This window comes from Leguminivora glycinivorella, chromosome 10 (assembly GCF_023078275.1).
Source record: "Leguminivora glycinivorella isolate SPB_JAAS2020 chromosome 10, LegGlyc_1.1, whole genome shotgun sequence".
NCBI classification, from domain to species: Eukaryota; Metazoa; Arthropoda; class Insecta; order Lepidoptera; family Tortricidae; genus Leguminivora; species Leguminivora glycinivorella.
Window position 1 is genome coordinate 24,963,464 of NC_062980.1, and position 20,599 is coordinate 24,984,062.

A 20,599-nucleotide genomic window follows, 5' to 3' on the forward strand; every position below is an offset into this window, starting at 1 on the left:
CGGAGGATGTAATATCGGCCCAAAGTGTAAACGAATTCAAGAATAAGTTAGACAAGCACAGTGCTAATTCCACATAACACCTGAAACCTCTACTGACAACTGGATACAGGCTTTATCAGTTACTACAACTGCCTGCCTGCTTTACAAATAATAAAGACTTGGCTCACGAGATAACCGCCATGTGGGATGTTGAATCAACGATCATTGTTCCGATAGTCGTTTCAGCGAACGGTCTCATAGCGAAGAGTCTCGACCAACATCTTAAGAGACTCTCGCTAGGTGGCTGGATCAAGGGCCAGATGCAGAAGGCGGTGATCTTGGACACAGCGCGGATAGTTCGACGGTTCCTCTCTCTGCAGCCCTAACCACCGGCAGCTTGGGCCCTGCCCCGCTGCTGGCGGCACCCTAGGTTAGGTTTTTTATAATATGTTTATATGTTTTTATATTGTTTTGTAAGTGTTTTTTTTTATTTTACTTTTATACTCATATTGTAAAAAACCTAGCATAAGAAAAAAGATAAATAAAGGAAATAATAATAATAATATACTTTTACGTAATCAGGCAAAAACAACACAGTCATGTCGATAATCTATAGATTATCTGTGTATCAGGTCATTCTATTCGAAAACAACATGTTCTGACTTTTGAGTATGAGGCAAAAAGTTCAATATGTCAGTGATTGTTTTGACATGAAGTAAACTAGTTCGAATTCGATGACGTCACTACATAGCTGACAGCGTTTTCGGAGGCAAAAAAAAACGTAGTGATACTAATGATCAAACACTTTTAATACCCAAAATATATAAATATTGGTTTTTTATGTCAAATACTACAGAAGACAGTCATGTATTGTGCCAAATACGATATGAGTCCAGTAGCCTATTGGAAGCCCGATGAATGCATATTTGCCTGAAAACTCACTTCTAGTACTATCGGGCCTTCGTATTACAAATGGAGTAGGTATACCACTTTCGAAGCGCCCAAGGTCAACGTTATTTCAAGGTGATGGAATCGGTACTTATTGGCAAAGTATGTAATACTTATCGGTTTTGGTGCTGTGATGATTTGGTCTCTACATATTTATTCATATCGATATAAAAGGATTCTAAGGCTAATCAAATAAAATACTTTAATATACTTTGTTATCATAAATGTATTTCTATTTTACTTAAATGGCATATTCTTTTAGGTACATTTAGCTCTTAGTTTTAGAAACTGTACACTTTTAGGTACCTTATACAACAGAGGCATCTTAGTATTTAATATCACGATATATACTCTAATATACTTTATAAGAAGACATAAAAAGGTAAATATATGTAGTTACACACAATAAAAGTTTAATATTTTGAATTAAGTGACATCTTAAAAATATTTGCACATAACTTTAGTATTTAATAGAAAATCAAAATTAAGTGCATGCCTTCCATTTTTTTATGAAGTCATTTATTGAATATTTTCTTAACTTAAATCTACAATTGATTTACTAAGGTTAAAAACGCATGTATGTAAAAATAAAGTAAATATAATATGAATGATGAGCCATCTTTACTAAATCATAAATCCATGAACAAGGCGGGCACGTACACCGCATGCGTATGCGTAGCGTTGACGTGCGCTTTGTAATATACTGTTATTTATTAGAGGTGGCATATGGCCGGCGTGGCATATCATATGTGCGTGCACTACTTCAAACACTAGAACCTTAGGCCCAGGCAGCAATGTAAGCATTTACAAGATAGCCATGTAAAGTTATCATGAGTGTTAGTTATTCATAAAATAGAGGTACATTTTTTTCATTTACAATACTTATTTTGCTGGCTCTTTCTTTAGGTAACTTATAAAGGAAGACACTAATCGACTGTTTTCTTTCGGTAACAAACTAAGTTATTGAGCATTTGTGTCGAAAATTAGTCAAAAGTCCCACTTTGTAACTCACTGAAGATTTGTTTCTACCTTTATCATACTCCATTTCAAATAGAAAGGCCCGATAGCACTTGAGCCGATCATTAGGCGTTAAGATTTTTTTAGTGAAAACAGGTTTGCTTCTTCTTTTCTTATACCTACGCACTGCCAAGGAGTGGAATTCCTTGCCGGCGGCTATATTTCCGAGCTCATATGGTTATGGTTATATGGTTACCTTCAAATCAAGAGTGAACAGGCACCTTCTGGGCGAGCTCACTCCGTCGTAAGCCACGTCTCTGCCTTTGGCTAGTATGTGGCCAAAAGTAAGCCCATTTATAATAAAAAAGATGGCCAGACCTTTTTTCGGTTTGGCATTATTTTACTCGCACTTTCGCTTTAGTTGTTTAAAGTTTGCGCCGATACGTGCCAGTTTGAAGTGGTCCTACTTAGATAAGAAGCCCTTTTCTAAGTTTCAAGTACTATTGGGCCTTCGTATTTGAAATGTAGTATAGCAATAACCTGTCAAAGCTTCCTAGACCCCCTTGCATACAAATGTGGTCTACTTTTCTCTGCAGCTGACTGTACGAGAGCCGATCCCAGATGACATGAAGTTAACTTTTTTCAAATAATGGGACTTTTTACTAGAAAAATGACACAATTTTATATTAAATGTAGGTACGTTATATTAACTTAAAAAACTAGTAAGTGATAAACAGTGCTCTAAAGAAATTAAAAGAGTTATTTTACATCTTTTTTCGAAACTAAGTTCTTTTTTCGAAGCAGTAGAATTGGTATAGTATAAAAACAATAAATGGTAGAAACAAATAACGTTACATTATATTTTCAAAGATTTTTAGAAATATTTAAACCATGCAGTCATAACACTTGTATATGTGTGTAGGTACTTTTATTTTAAACCACTGGTTTTATATGTCGATAAAAAGTAGTGAAATTGAATTGGATTTGATAGGGCTATACTTTTGCGATTTTAATACACTTATGCGCCATCGATTTTTTTCTCGAGCACTTAACATAAATTATAATTTTAATCTCACTTACATCTAAGTATTGGAAGACTATTCGATTTTGCTGTAAGGCACACAGAATTCTTTAGATGGACAATTAAGTTGTTTATATATCTTAAGTGTATGTCGTAACTAATAGCGATTATATATTTTCCACGTCCAAAGTGTCCTTTAATGTGTTGAAGTTACTCTTCATCAAAAATTCTAATACAATTTCTGATAAAAAGGTCTTTATTGATAATGGACCCTTTTGACATGGAATGTCACATATTATTAAGTGTTAGCAAAGCCAAAAAAAGAGTAGGTTAACCTTTTCAACGCTTCCCCTCTTATTAACAATGGCGCGACGTACAGAAATAAAAACAAAATAAGATTTATTTAATAATTCTGTATAAAATATATCGAACACACCGTTCTCTCACATAATAATACGAAATACTGCCTCAGATGTCTTTCACAAATATACAAACCATAACTAAGGATCTACATTTAACTTAAGGAAGACTAAATCAATGCGACTTTAAAATAAAGGCCAAGAAGTCGATTCTGAATCAACAAATCATAATGGTTTTGATAAACACCTGATTATCGTCTTTGTAATCGACGTACATCTTCAATATCGCATCAAACTCATAACAAATTGAGAATTCTAAACTGGACTCTAAATGAAATAGAAATACATATCCTTAAAATATCGCACACACACTTGTACTGGCCATGCAAGTAGCTTGAGAAAAATTTACACTTTCTATATTTACAAACTTAAATAAAACACACGCTTTTATTTAATCTAGGAACTTCATTCTCGCCATTCACAGACTTAAAAGTATATCACAGAATCCAATATTAAGTATTTATGCATGCTCGTGGTCTTTTGAGAATTCTGAATGGAAGTCTTGAAAAATAATCCTCTGCCTTCAATGGGTTTCAAGTGCAGGTTTCAAATATTTAGACACTAAAATTCCACCAAATGTCCCTAACGAGAAGCGATTCTTGTAATACTTCTGAAAATGCTAAGAAAGCGATTTAGTCTCTGACAATCTTTCGTGACTTGGTTAAAATAAATTGGCAGCATTTTCTCGAGTTTTACGGATTTGATTGAAGTAGCTGCCGTACAAAACAAAAGCATTTAGTAACGGGCATTTTTTGGAATGCACCCAAACAGCAACCAGAAACACTTTAGACCCCACAACATTCAGAATCCTCAAAAAGCAGATACAAAAAACTGTCACCACGGTCTCCACGGCTTATCCTCCGTAGTCTTCCTAGTAACTAACGCTAAAGGTGCAGGTTCATCAGCAGGTGGTGGTGATCCCCAACCAGAGCTGGCCGGCGAGAAGCAGCGGGGCTCTGAGGAGGCGGAGGAGGCTCGCGGGGAGAGGGGCACGAGGGTGGGCACCGCGCCGAGGGCGCTGGCGCTGACGCCGGCCGGGAGGACGAGCGCGAGGTCCCCGTTGGAGAGGCGAGTGGGGACCAGGCGGACTCCGGAGCCGGGACCCGCTGGAAAGAGGAGCTGGTTAGAATCTGGTCATAATTTTTGTACTTCTCAAAAATTACAGAACCTACATAATTATAAAGGATAGTGCTGGCGGGTACTTCTGTTTTTCTTAAAAAAATACTAAGTACTATTTTCAAAAGTGTCATATTGTCTTTCTTGAAAATTGCCGAACCTACATCTTCTGCCTGTCGTCTTCTGTATCAGACGATGTCTATGATGGATCCGATTTATTGAAAACACTTTGTTTAAAAGACACTATTTATTTAACGTTTATTTAAGTTTACAACAGAAGGAATATCACTGAGAATTTTGGATCGTGCTTACGCCGAAGATTATTTCTAGACTGACTGGTTCTTTAGACAGGCAATGCTTGTAGCCATCACAGAACTAACCTGATATTAAAATAGTAGAATGCGGTACAGCGTTCGCGTCTTCAGCATCAGACGGTGGCGTCGGCGCTCCAGGAGGCCTAGCTACATTCCCCTCCAGGTGCTTCACCAGGCGTTTCTTTAACCCAGCTTCTAGCCCCGGAAACCGGGCGACTTCGGACAGGCAGTGCCGGTATCCGGCACGGAACCGGTCCGGCGATGACTCGGTACGGAGGCCTTCGAGGTGCTTCACTGTCATCTCCAGGATGTCAGCCTTCTCCAGTTTTGAGTGGCGGGCTGGCTGTAACAAGAATGACTGCTGTAGAATAACACAAAAAAATTTTAGTCTAAACTCAAGGCCCATTTACTGGAATAATAGATGTTAGATGCATATGCCGTCAAGTTCAAATAAGACTGGAACACGTCTACCGTATGCCGGATGACTTGGCAGATATCCTGGTCCTAGAAATTCCTAGAAAAGGCGAACCACCTCAAAGATGACGGGACGAGTTCAAAGTCTTTGACAGAAACTGGTGGGAGACTTCCGAGAATAGAGATGTGTGGAAGTTCTTCCAAGGGTCAGTGGCATCAACCACGGTGAACTAACACATCAATGTACTTTCCATACAATCTAGCGAACGTTTTAACAGTGAAAGACGGTTTGGTACAACCGACCCTAAGAGACCTTTGTCCAGCAGTCGGGCAAGGCAATGTGACAATAATAACAACCTACATAACATTGAATTATTGTCTTAACGAACCAAGACCTAAATTGGACTCCACGAAAAAATACAAGCACTACAGATAATGACATTGTCATTTAAGTAACGATGTCGCATATAAGGCTTAAGTAGGCATCATACTGACGGATGAAAGGGACTAAGTGACATATAGCCGACTTGTCCTTTTTTCGACGGACATACCTCCCGTTAGCCATGTGATTGGGACGCATAAATATAAAATAAAAAATCATGATTGATGAATTGACGTATTGATGGCTTAATTCGTTTTCCGAAGCGATACAATAATGGGTAATATTTCTTTTAAACAAAGGTATAAGATACTTTAATTGGCAATGTAATAGTTTATTTATACTAGAGTATTTAAAAAAATGTTATAAATATATACAAAAATGCAGTTAAAGCCGAAAATTATTACTATAGTCCGGCCCTTTAACTTGAGAAGTTTCTTGTGCCTTGCCTACCCTTCTGGGGGAAACAGTAAGATTATGTAGTTATACTCCATTTCAAATACGAAGGCCCTATAGTACTTACTTGAAACTTAAGGCTCATAATGTTTTTCTTTTGTTATCTAATTAGGAGCACCTCAATCGTCGGTGCAACTGCAAACTGCATGCAAAAAGCGAAAGTGCGAGGAAAAATACCACAACTAAAAAGGCTCCGACCATCTTTTGTGAAAACAGTGAAAACTAATCCTATTTGACGCCTAATAAAATAACCATCTCAAGTGCTATCGGGCCTTCGTATTTGATATGGAGTATATGTATGTTAGTTACTCACGTCTTGGAAGGTCATATCATATGGCAGTTGTTTTCGTAAATCTAGTGCCTACGACAAATCTTGGGATTAGTTTCGAATGCAAGCGAACCCCCGGCTCCCATGAGCCGTGGCGAATGCCGGAATAACGCAAGGAGGATGATGAGCTACTCACGTCTTTCTTCATAGCGTCCAGTATGAGCGCCTTCAGTTCGTTGAGGCAGTTGTTGATGCGCGCGCGCCGTCGCTTCTCCATTATCGGCTTATTACTCTGCAACAAAGAAACAGTCATTATTAATATCACTGCAAAAAATAATGGATCGCCTCCGGTAGATCGCGTTTATGCATCGATCTTGCAGTTTGGCAAAATATGAGTTGAAAGAATATGGACAAGGGCTAGGGTACATGATTACGAAGGCAATATATGTATTATAAAAGATGGTGAAGGTGGCATTTTATATTTTAGGTTGATTCACAAATCAACACTTGGTACCAAAATAAATGCAATCATAACAAATGAAAATATTAATAAAAAATTGAATGGGAGACCATTTTATAGGCCTGTACAAACGCATTGCAATATACCTAATTACTTTAAAATATGACTATTTTTATCTTATCTTTGAACAGCTAGAGATAAATAACCTACCCACAAAATTAAAATTTCGAAAAAGCCTTGACCGCGACATAGTAGACCGATTTTCATGAAACATGACTAAGAACAGTCCCGACTACCTCAGCTTTCGTACAAAAAAAATCTAAATCGGTTCATCCGTTCGGGAGCTACGATGCCACAGACACACACACAGACAGACAGACACGTCAAACTTATAACACCCCGTCGTTTTTGCGTCGGGGGTTAAAAATATACTCTATCTCGTGTTGGCTATCTGTGCTCCCCTGTAAGGATGAGTCGGTCGGCTGCACATTTTGTCTTCGTCGTAATTTAATTTGCATTAAAAACTGACAGTTGAAGGTTGAGTACCACCGTCCACAGCATTTGCTGGCTAATTATAGTCATTATAAACCTTGTTGTAAGGAGTTTAAGGTTTATTTATGATCAATTAAGGCTGTTGTTGTTTATAAGTTGAAGTTACGAGTAATACATCTTCGCTTGACCTTATACGTTGCATGTAAGTGGTTTAAGTTATGATCCGTAAAGTTTCAACAATAAAACAAAATCTCTGGACAGTTGGACATGTAAAATTTCATATGCATTTTGCTTAAGGTTTTTGTTCACTAAACCGTATCATACCGTGACCGTGCTAGGAGCGTATCCGACAAAAGCAGGTCAACAATAGTTTTCAACATTTCATGAACATTTCTTCCTACAGGCAACTATTTAATTTTAATGCTTGTGGAGACAATTCTAATAATCTCAAATAATGTTGCTTGGAAAAAAAAGTAGAAAATTAAAAGGGGAGCCACCGCGTTTGTAAACCGTTTTACATGTGAACAATATTGAGTCACTTTTGTATGAGAAAAGTGTATTTTTTTTGCCAATCTGTATATAATGGTTTCTGTGATCAGCTCGATGGCAACAAAATTATGAATTTTGAAAGCCAAATCAATTAGTCTCTGAGTTTTCAGGTAGCAGTTTGGGGGATACCCCCATTTGCCAGAATTTCATTTGCCATAATTTTATTTGCCATCCTATTCAACAATCATAATATTGTTTCTCATAACAACTTATGCCATAATCATTGTTTACTATATTAATCTAGTGCCAGAAACTTTGTTTCCCATAAAGTCAGTTTCCATAATGTCATTTGTCAGAATAATCGAAATCCGTAATTACCACATTCCATACCATCATTTGTCATACAAATTAGCGTCCAGAAAAGTCAATTTCCATAATGTGCTTTGGCAGAATCGAAAACTACTATAATAGGTACTAGAAGGACTAGAGAATGAAATTGCTATCAGAAAGTAGGTTAGGTTAGGTTAAAACTGTGTCCCCCTGGAAAATGAAACTGCTATCAGAAAGTAGGTTAGGTTAGGTTAGAACTGTGACCCCCTGGAGAATGAAACTGCTGGAAAAGTAGGTTAGGTTAGGTTAGAACTGTGACCCCTGGAAAATGAAACTGCTATCAGAAAGTAGGTTAGGTTAGGTAATAATATGGGCAACAATTAGGTTGTCTATTGTTTGCCCGACAGTCATTTAACATAATATTCATATGCCCGAATTTAACTTGCCTGAATTTCATTTGCCCGAATGATTTGTTTACCATAAAAATTGTATGACATACTGGTTGTTTATCCGAACATTACCTTCCATAATCATACAATGCCATACTATTTGTTAGCCATATTATTAAGTGCAATAATATGGTTTAATATAATATTCAAACGCCATAAGCAATTATTGCCATATTAATTATTGCCCATATTATTACCTAACCTACTTTCTGATAGCAGTTTCATTTTCCAGGGGGTCACAGTTCTAACCTAACCTAACCTACTTTTCAAGCAGTTTCATTTTCCAGGGGTCACAGTTCTAACCTAACCTAACCTACTTTCTGATAGCAGTTTTATTTTTCAGGTGGTCACAGTTCTAACCTAACCTAACCTACTCTCTGATAGCAGATTCATTCTTATCCCATTCTTTTTAGTACTTCTAGTAGTGTCGTCTCTGTGATAATTACGCATTTCGATGATTCTGCCAAATCACATTATGGAAATTGACTTTTCGGGTCGCTAATTTGGATGACAAATGATGGTATGGAATGTGGTAATTACTGATTTCGATGATTCTGACAAATGACATTATGGAAACTGACTTCATGGGAAACAAAGTTTCTGGCACTTGATTAATATAGTAAACAATGATTATGGCATAAGATGTTATGAGAAACAATATTATGATTGTTGAATAGGGTGGCAAATAAAATTATGGCAAATGAAATTCTGGCAAATGGGGGTATCCCCAACAATTAATATGGCAATAATTGCTTATGGCGTTTGAATATTCTATGAAACCATATTATTGCACTTAATAATATGGCTAACAAATAGTATGGCATTGTATGATTATGGAAGGTAATATTCGGATAAACAACGAGTATGTCATATGATTTTTATGGTAAACAAATCATTCGGGCAAATGAAATTCAGGCAAGTTAGATTCGGGCAAATGAATATTATGTTAAATGACTGTCGGGCAAACAATAGACAACCAGCAGTTTGGCCCTCCATAAACGACTAGTTGACTAACCCTTTTAGTGCAAGTAGCCCTAAAATCCCCATAAATTTGATAACCCTGAACCTGAAATTGAGTTCTCAATCACCATAACGACAGTTACGGACATTGGCAATGTGATTGAGTTCTAAATAACCCACATTATGCGTCCCACGCGAACATTACTGCGAACCAAGTACGGAACGACAAAAACAGACATTAATCTCATGTTCAACTCCATGTCTCGTATGGGTTAGGTACCCATTATAATCATAACGCAGTATGGAATCTCGTAAGTATACAAAGTATGGCAAAAAAGAGTAGAAACTAAAAAGGGGCAATATTAATAGTGTCGTTCCGATTTTTTACACAAAATTTGAAAAGGACGATACTGCAGAGCTCTTTGCCCAGCTGTGAACTACTTGAACGAAAACCGGCCAAGAGCGTGTCGGGCCACGCTCAGTGTAGGGTTCCGTAGTTTTCCGTATTTTTCTCAAAAACTACTGAACCTATCAAGTTCAAAACAATTTTCCTAGAAAGTCTTTATAAAGTTCTACTTTTGTGATTTTTTTCATATTTTTTAAACATATGGTTCAAAAGTTAGAGGGGGGGGACGCACTTTTTTTTCCTTTAGGAGCGATTATTTCCGAAAATATTAGTATTATCAAAAAACTATCTTAGTAAACCCTTATTCATTTTTAAATACCTATCCAACAATATATCACAGGTTAGGGTTGAAATGAAAAAAAAAAATCAGCCCCCACTTTACATGTAGGGGGGCTACCCTAATAAAACATTTTTTTCCATTTTTTATTTTTGCACTTTGTTGGCGTGATTGATATACATATTGGTACCAAATTTCGGCTTTCTAGTGCTTACAGTTACTGAGATTATCCGCGGACGGACGGACGGACGGACGGACGGACAGACAGACAGACATGGCGAAACTATAAGGGTTCCTAGTTGACTACGGAACCCTAAAAACGAAATGCCTCCTCGTTGTAACGAGGAGGCATTTCGTTTTTAGTTCAAGTCTGTAGCCTGTATCTAAGGTAACGGACCCAATCATGGACAGTTTAAGATAAAATTTCGCGTCTTTTTGATATTTCACTCATAAATGTAAAAATTCTACCGTTAAGCGTGTTAAATCTTAAATCAGTTAAATGTCCAATCCTTCTTTTACATTTCAAGCGTATTGCAGTATGGATACTCCTATTGGTTTCTTCATAGTTAACAAATTAAAAATAGGTGTTTTTTCTCCAATTATGGACGGCAGTTCTCCAGTAATGGATCCCCCATTATGGACAGTGAAATAAGTTTAAAATTTTACTTTTAAAGCCAACTGATACTCAATGAGTCAATATTATATACCATAAATGCAATTAGTTTGAGTTATTTTAACATAGGATTGTTTCTTGTAAATTTTGGTTTTGTAAATTGTTCCTTGTCCATCATAGGAGGTAGGCAGTTTTTCGGTTCCAGTAATGGACAGTTGCAAAATAACGCCATTTCTGTGTGTGTGTGGATTGAGTGAGCACCTTCCGAAAATAAAAAAAAATATGCTGATCATTTAGTAAAAGTTCTAAAACAATTGTAAAACGAATCTCTGAATTTGTAAAAAGATAAATCAAAAGATACAGCCATTAACATGTGCTCACTCAGTTCTCACAAACTACCAACGAAAACAGTGAATATATTCATTTAACATATAATATTTATATACTAACATTTAGTAAAAAATAGGCCAACCTACCTCTATAAATATTAGATCACCTAGTGACGTATTTAATTTTTTACAAATAGTTTCTTATGCTCACTCAATCCACACACTTTTGAAAAGCCGAATTTTGATGAAAAACATAAGATTTAGACCGCTATTATATGTGTATAGTTTAGTAAAAGTGAAATGGGAATTTGTAAAATACAAAACGAACCACTAACGTGTCAGGTTTTTTTATAATAAATTTTTGTAAGTGCTCACTCAGTCCACACGTTTTGAGAAAGTTAAAAATGTAAATATCTTACGATTTGTAGCACCTAAGACACTCGAAAGTACTTCAACATTTAGTAAAAATTTTTACTAAATATCCACCATCTAATATTTTATATTCGTTGTCTGGTTTTAAAGATATTCAGACATAACTTTTCTCATACAAATGTATCAAGTAGGGTGACCACACTATGTCGGCTCCTGATTTTCCCCACCTTCCCATTGTCATATTGAGATTGGGGAGTTTCGTTTAATTTTGATAATAGTTTACCGGATTTGTAAGTGGGAGCGAGAAAAGAATAACTATTTCTCGCTCCCACTTACAAATCCGGTACGCTCATCTGTTAGCGCGATTAGATTACCAGGTTCTGGTTTCTTACTAGTGAAGTATTATATTCTTTGTTTCTTACCAATTATTATTCATGTCCTTTTTAATGCATGCATGTCGATATGGTTATTATCCTGACGTCGATAAAAATTACACAATACACATCATCACTAGGCCAAGAATATAACCTAAAAACAGTTTGCAGATGGAGAATTAATATGGTATTAGTTTAATATTATCAAAATTGAACGAACGAAACTCCCCAATCTCAATATGACAATGGGAAGGTGGGGAAAATCAGGAGCCGACATAGTGTGGTCACCCTACTTGATACATTTGTATGAGAAAAGTTATGTCTGAATATCTTTAAAACCAGACAACGAATATAAAATATTAGATGGTGGATATTTAGTAAAAATTTTTACTAAATGTTGAAGTACTTTCGAGTGTCTTAGGTGCTACAAATCGTAAGATATTTACATTTTTAACTTTCTCAAAACGTGTGGACTGAGTGAGCACTTACAAAAATTTATTATAAAAAAACCTGACACGTTAGTGGTTCGTTTTGTATTTTACAAATTCCCATTTCACTTTTACTAAACTATACACATATAATAGCGGTCTAAATCTTATGTTTTTCATCAAAATTTGGCTTTTCAAAAGTGTGTGGATTGAGTGAGCATAAGAAACTATTTGTAAAAAATTTAATACGTCACTAGGTGATCTAATATTTATAGGAGTAGGTTGGCCTATTTTTTACTAAATGTTAGTATATAAATATTATATGTTAAATGAATATATTCACTGTTTTCGTTGGTAGTTTGTGAGAACTGAGTGAGCACATGTTAATGGCTGTATCTTTTGATTTATCTTTTTACAAATTCAGAGATTCGTTTTACAATTGTTTTAGAACTTTTACTAAATGATCAGCATATTTTTTTTTATTTTCGGAAGGTGCTCACTCAATCCACACACACACCCATTTCTTTATATCTTTGGAGCAACAAACTAGTATGTTTTATACCTTATCTCATGCCTAATGCAGTAAGTAAAACGCATTCAAGTTTACACCGAGTATTATTTTTTTATTATTTTTTACATGAACTCAACTCTCTTAGCAACATTACTAAGAATTCGTCTTGATATTTTTTTCAGTAAACTGATGAATTTTATCTTGTCGCTAAATCCTTCAGAAATAACTGAATTAATTGAAACTTCAAAATGAAACAGCTCTACAACTCTAGTTTATGGTACATAGCCGTCAGTTTTTAGAAACTAATTTTAGCTACTTATTTTTAAGGATTTGTGTTTTTTGTCCATAATGGCATCCCCGTCCATTATGGGGTATTTCACCTTATTAGTTTGTTATTTTTATTCAGAATCACAAACACAGTTCACTCTGTAGACTGGATCTATTAGTTTGTTATTTTTATTCAGAATCACAAACACTTTCGGATGTTATTCCATCCACTCACCATCACATTACTTAACTATTTATATTCTTATGTCTAGACTCTAGAGATAGCTGCCTACCTTATTTTACGATAGTAAAATTGATATTGATGGTAAAGCATAGCGCGTTCGTCCCAAACATTATTTATATTCGGAATCCCGAGCTGTTCCGAAAGTTATTCCATTCACTAATAACAACCACATTTCATCTATTGACATCTCTAGACTGATCCGTGGTATGATTGCTGATAGCAAAGCGTGGCGCGTGCGTCCCAAGGTGAAGGTCGTCGTGATTGGAAACGATGACGTGTAAGCGACACGCGCGAGGAAACACGTGACGCCTGGTTAGGGACGCCACGCGAAAAGTGCTGTTTGGATTCAAACTAACTCGTTCAGAATCAGAAACAAAACAAACCGCCGCCAAAACAGGGTGCCGCCAGCAGCAGGGCAAGGCCCAAGCATCAGCTAGAGGTTAGGGCTGCAGAGAGAGGAACTGTCAGACTATCTGCGCCGTTCCAAGATCACCGCCTTCTGCATCTGACCCTTGATCCAGCCACCTAGCGAGTCTCTCAAGATGTTGGTCGAGCCAGTGCATTTATTATCAATTATTATTAGATATTAGATACTGTATTAAATGATATCGAAACACGTCCGTCCTATGGTAATGGCCGCCATGATTTTAGTCTAATGTTGTTAGTTTCTAGAGATACAGTGATAGCAGAGTGAGTCCCAAGGTGAAGGTTATGATTGGAAGCGATGACGCGGAGCGGCGGCGGCGGCGCGCGTCACGCGCGAGGCTCCACGTGACGCACGATTACACGCCACGCGCCGGCGCGTTTCCCAAAGATTGGCCTAGCCAAAGCCATAATCTCATGGCTTGTTGGTGAATACGGAAGAGCTATATAATAAGGGTCTCCCCAAACGCATCGACGCGTAATCGTTTAGGCGACCGAAAATAGCTCGTTAGTATGAACATATACTGTATGTACAACCAATTAGAACCCTAGGCCAACGATGTCAAAATGACAAGCAATAAGAGATTTCTTACAATCTGATTTATAACGTCACTATGACATAGTTTTACAGTGGCCTAGGGTTCCAATTGGTTGATTGTACATACACGCATGCGTTCAGCGAGCGATTCCACATTGATAGGCTTGGAAAACCCTTAGGAGTTCTGGCATCTACTAGTAACTGTTATAATAATTTTTGAATTACTAATACGAATTATTATGATTTCGGCCCATTAATTACCTAACGCTTATGCTCATCACTTGACATTACTCGCGACACTCGCGAGTTGCGACCGACATATGACTGCATGACTGACAAACATTTACTACTCCTTCAAAAACAATAAGAGAATTCTAACAGTCTCTAAACTATTGTAGACCTTACGTCTTCCTAACAAGAGTTATGTAATATCAGTTAGCTGTGGAGGATATATTTAAATACAGCGGCAGCTTGGCGCCGCACTGTTAATGCTAATTAACGATGCCAAACTATAATAGAGCTAGAAACAGTAAAGACACACATTGCTCGATATTCACAAGGCGTAAACTGAACATGAAACAGCTGAAGTTTTCGTGACACTCAGATCTGAGTTCACGTTCATATTGGGCGAACAGCGGCGCGGGCGTGCGGCGTGCATGTCGAACAATTGCAGCTCATACAAGTGTTCTGAGTCGACGCTGCATAGTTTGTATGACGACACGGCGGGGCGTGCAGCAGCGGAGCGTGCGAGCGTGCGTCCACCGTACGCAGCGTCGACTAATAGGAGACTTGTATGAGCTTCAATGTTTGACATGCACGCCGCACGCTTCTCTGTTCAGACCTTACACTTCAACATGTGTCATATAGCAATAGCAGCAACTGCACGATATTTCGGTACTTTCGTGAACAGGCAAGATAACAGTTTAGATTTGGCAGAGGCACGCTTTTGCGCCGCGCCAACCCGGAACGTCTGCCACGCGGCGTTTCGAAGAATAATAAATACAGACTAAATCAAGGACGATTATAAAGGACCAGCAGAGTCCATACTAAATACCGTACCCCGTTGGCAGCCGTAAATCTATGTCGCTAGATGTCACTAAGAGTGTCATTTGAATAAAAATGTCGTTTTTTTTTTTTAAAATACGCACGCGGTAGTTCAACGGCATTACAAGTGATACAGTGAAAAGTATATAGATGACGCTAGGGGCCCATGTCATGTTTCAGTCCCTGTTTACAACGCAAGCCATCGTTCTTATTTTGAATTATGACAATCATGCAAAAGAGTACCATACTGTCAAATTTTCTATCTCTTTCATTTTGAGCGTGACGTCAATGATTAGTAATATTACTTTCAATATATTTAAAATTTAGATTTTAATGAGGCCATTTCGAACGGTGTTTATGATAGATATCATGTTGACAATCAATCTCCTGACCGTCTCGCTCACACCTATCCTATCCTATATTTGAACGAGTGCGACCGAAACAGTTGAGTATTATTGAAGATTTTTGAATGTCTAAAATCTTATTGGTAGTTGTCGAAAACCCGTTTTTTCCATAAAGTGTTGGCGCGACGTCAAGTGGGTGATAGGCGTACGAGCAAGTACGCGTTGGATGGTCGACTACTATGCGCGGCGGTTTTTACGCGTACTTAGTGCGTTTTCACATTATCCGATCCGATATCGGATGTCGGACCGATATCCCATACATTACAGGCACCATCTTGGATGCTTTCTATAGAAATCCTTCCGACATCCGATATCGGATCGGATAATGTGAAAACGACCTTACACAATCGAAAAAGGTCGTCGAGCCTTAAGTACGCATCAGTACGCATACTTGCTCGTATCGTACGTCTATCACCCACTTCAGACTACGTTTCGATCGGCGTTTAGCGTCAACGATTATCAGCTCGGCTTCATGGATTTACGAACCTTAGCTCGGACCATCGAATATGAACTTCTTTATACACAAGGGTATAAAGAAGTTTATAACCAGGTGCTCCATGACACCATTGCACCCACAGAACTTAATTTAGATAGAAGAAACAAATTCATATATTTGTATAGGGGCCGAGCGTGTCAAATTTTGTACTGAAGTTGATTCTTGCCTGTAATTTTAAATATGTCTCAGGCTCTTGATTGTTCATAATTTTTGTGTTGTTGCAATTGAATATCACGTAACGAGGCATTTTTTATGTTTTGGTTGACTTCAACTTACAAAAATTGACGCCCGAAAGCTGCAAGCTGCGAGTAAAGACGGACAACTCAGTGGATTTCACTGAGTTCATTTGACACGCTAAGTAGATACGTTTGCTTGATCTATGGTATATATGACATCTGTGATTGCACCAATCTGTCGCCAGCATCGCTACACTTCAACGGCCCACACAGTCACACAACATCCATACTAATATTATAAATGGGAAAGTGTGTGTGACTGTTTGTTTGTCCATCTTTCACGGTAAAACGGAGCGACGTATTGACGTTGAAGGGATGGAAAGTGACATAGGCTACCTTTTGTCTCTTTTTATATCCCCCCACTTCCTTAGAATGGAGGATGGAAGTTTGTGGAGAGATGTTCGTATTTAACGCGAGCGAAGCCGCGGGCAAAGGCTAGTTAACTATAATAATAGAGAAATCGCAGTAAGGAACTTTATGTAGATTTCATTACTTTTTAGAGATAAACAAGCAGCTCCATCGAGACGGCTATTTTTTACAGAATGTTTTTGGTGGGATATACATAGGCATAGGTATATAACACTAACAAGGTATCTATTGTCTTAGTCCGTTTTCACATTATCCGATCCGATATCGGATGTCGGAAGGATTTAAATATCAGTCCTGCATCCGATATCGGATCGGATAATGTGAAAACGCATTTAGTCTCATTAATTATTACTTATGTCAAAGTTTCACTAATTATTTCTTTTTATTCATTTATTATATCAGTTTAGGTTTATACGAGTACCAAACGAGTAGTATACGAGTAGAAAATATATTACCAAAACAATACAAACTATCATTAATTTATTATAAAAACGTAATCCAAAGTGCCACACCTAGTCGGCCAGTGCATGGCCTACGCTGCCGATGGTTAGGGTGCTCGTAGTGACATACAAGAAACGCTGAACTATCCGCGTTGTGTCCAAGACGAAGCCCGACCGACGAAGCTAGCAAGTCTCTCTACATGTTAGCTGAAATACTGTCAAACCTTTCACTGTGATTACTCAGATTATTATAAGCAGAATGATCTTCGAATGAACTTTCTGGACAATTGAGATGCATGGGCGCAGTCGAAACCAGCTCGCCCCTTCAGCCGTGTCCCGTTGAAAATCGGAAATATTCTTTTCCTTAGCACATTTAATGTTTACAAATTGGATTCGCCTTCTGTCACCTAAACTGGTAAATTTATGTGTGAGGTCATTGGTCATACAATTATTAATTTACATATACAGTTATTAATTCTGTATCTCTACTCGCATTGCTGCTGCGATTCTAAAATATTTAATATCCATATTATGAATATTCAATAAATCATACAATGACATTTGTGATGTGACATGGATGTCACATCTGTTGGCACAATGATTGCGTTTTGTTGAACGTATTTGAGCTCAACATATAGGTTTATTATCACTAAGTATATTATATTAATGAATAACGAAACGGATGTGACATTTTCCTAGTCCACCAACGTCATCTAGTCATTTTATTTGGCAATAATTAGACAACATGCGAACAAACTTAGCCAGCGAAGCGATCACAACTACGTCGAGGCCGACCAAAAAATATAATTTGTAAAAATTGTGTTTTGAGTAAATAGTTTGATATTAAAATAAAGTTTTTTGATAGTTATTCATAGTATAATATAAAAACAAGTAAAAATATGGGTGAAAATATGTTTTTTTCCACTCCCGGGTTACGAAACAACGCCATCTAGTTTTAAAGCAAAAAATAAGCTTTTTTCAGGGGTACGCTTTTTTGTATGGGCTATATCAGTCTAGTATTAAATGGTCCTTGACTAAATTAAATAAACTTTAGTTTCGAGTCTAGTAGAACTTGCAGAGTGGGGCAAGCAGGAAAGAAAGTGATTATAAAATAAACGACATTCATAAACATTTTGGTGAAAATCTCAAGAAAAGAAACGAAAGAGTGTGGCTAGCATGAGCTCGACAGCACAGTGTAAAGACTGAATCAAGGGTAAATCAATAGTTAGGTAAAAATATCCTTAAGGTAAATTGGAAAGTTTTAAGGTAGGTACAGTCAATATTGATGCAAATTATAGGTCATAATGTCTTTTATCGCCTAGATATGGCGAAAAAATATGTGTGTGTGCACGGGAAAACGTCCCACTTTGTCGATTGCTATAAAGCCGCTTTATCAGTTTATTTATATAAATATACAAGTAAATCTCGCCGTAATGGTAACCGACAAAAGTGGGACGTTTTACTAAACACACTCACATATTTATTGACGCAGATAGTGTCATGGTTTGATAGCCAAATGTACTTAGGTTAGGTACACGTATATATATTTTTTCGCGAATTCGGGTTGAATCCCATAATAAAAGTTTGCTGAGTAGGTAGGCATTGAGTAGGTATATGTGTATGTTACCCCGTAAATTACTACAGCAGAATATTTTCCACCCTGTATATGAACCGCACCATTAGGAAAGCACTCAGCGGCATCATGAAAGCGTTTAATTATGGCGATCGGCGTCATACGCGCGCCAAGTCTGCCCACTTAAGGACAGAGCACACCGCCTACGATATAAACTTGTCACGTTTAGAGGTACTACAGTACAATCAATACTTCTGACATTTTTTGTACCATGGCGAGTTTATGTTATGAAGACATAAACAGAGATCGTTTGGATAACGATTCGGAGTCACCTTTCTTTCGAAACATGTGTATATTCTCCCGAAAAAACAATGCTTCCAAATATACTGATCCACTGACGTCATTATTTTAAGGGTTTGGAACTATTCTCTTCACGTATCTTTGTATCCCGCGTTCATGATCACTCTTATATCGCTTGCTTTATTGCAGTTTTAGCACTCTTTAATGGTCGGATCTGACGAGTTTCCCCACAGATCTATACCATATGGCATAATGGAGTGTACGTAAGCGTAATATGATTGGATTATTAGAAATTCACGAGATATGATAAGCATTGCAATATACTTATAGTTAGCGTACGAGTATGTGTTATACATACGACACCATTCAAAACTTCTCTTCTTTATATCCTGTTACCTGTTGGGGTTAGGGCTCGAATAATATTTCTCCACTTACTTACTCCGATCTTTGACAGTTTGTGTAACCTCTTCCTTCCCTTCCTACCCCATCACTAACACCCTGAGCTCTTGCTGAACAGGGCGACGCCAAGTCGATTTAGGGCATGGTCTCTTGCCGGGTAATATATTCCAGGGGCCACTCTGGACAAGGTGGGTATAGGTTTTCTGAGAACATGTCCAATCCTATACCATTTAACGCTTCAGGATTTCTTCGTCATTAAAACCTTGGTGGTTTATTACTACATCACACCGCGATTATTTAACACATTAGGTACATTAGAAGACGAATGTCGAAGTAAAAACATCTTTAAATAAAAGTTGCTATTAGGTACAAAGCCTGAATGAAAAAATACCCTCGCATTTCTAAAATAGTTACTGAACTGATTAGTTAAAGGGTGCTTGATCTCTTTCTCACATATACATAAGTCAACATGATAGATAAGGACAAGCGATTTTTTTGGCTAATTCAGGTTTTTAAAGCGTTAATGAAAAGCGCCATTAGTAGTTGATAAGATATTATTATCTATTAACACTATATAGAATAAGTCTTTTAATATAAGGTACTAAATTTGAAAATGAGTGCTTCATTTCGCCGTTAAACGTAAGTTTCGCGAAAAAACTAGAAACTGTATAATTGTAATCTTTGTTTTCAATAAATTAAAAAAAAAAAACTTATATTAGTCTGCAGTGTACACTTCCAGGCGGCACGCGGCAAGGCACAGCGTGCATGTCACTAAGCCCATTTCCCTCTGACGCAAACCATTTGATTTTCAAATATTGCGCTACTTTTCCTAGGCGGCGGCACGCAGAAATGACCCTTAAGGTAAATCGGGTATTTTATAAGGAGATGAACACAGCGGGTGTTGGTCTGTTTATGGAGGATAGGATGTTGCTTGCTTCTAGCGACTTGTTTATGTTTTAAAGTCGTTGAAATATTAAAACTCATTATAACAGGCCCCGTAACCGAATGGCCAAACGCCGCAGAAATGCAGTCTGGCTCTGTCGCGCCAATACGCAAGAGCGATAGAGATAGATAGCTACGAAAGAGATATTATCGTGAGCGTTTG

At 37.4% G+C, this 20,599-nt stretch overlaps 1 protein-coding gene across 1 annotated transcript in view; it reads right to left on the minus strand.

Annotated features, from left to right (window-relative positions):
- Positions 1–1,135: 1,135 nt before the first annotated feature.
- Positions 1,136–20,599, minus strand: part of LOC125230490 (protein hairy) — a 39,019-nt gene continuing 19,555 nt past the window's right edge. Inside the window, exons 2-4 of the mRNA XM_048135652.1 lie at positions 6,468–6,563; positions 4,821–5,097; positions 1,136–4,430 (exon numbers count right to left, since the gene is read on the minus strand). Of these exons, the coding sequence (XP_047991609.1) occupies positions 4,159–4,430; positions 4,821–5,097; positions 6,468–6,563 (645 nt within the window). The 3' untranslated portion in view covers positions 1,136–4,158. The remainder of the gene's footprint in view (positions 4,431–4,820; positions 5,098–6,467; positions 6,564–20,599) is intronic.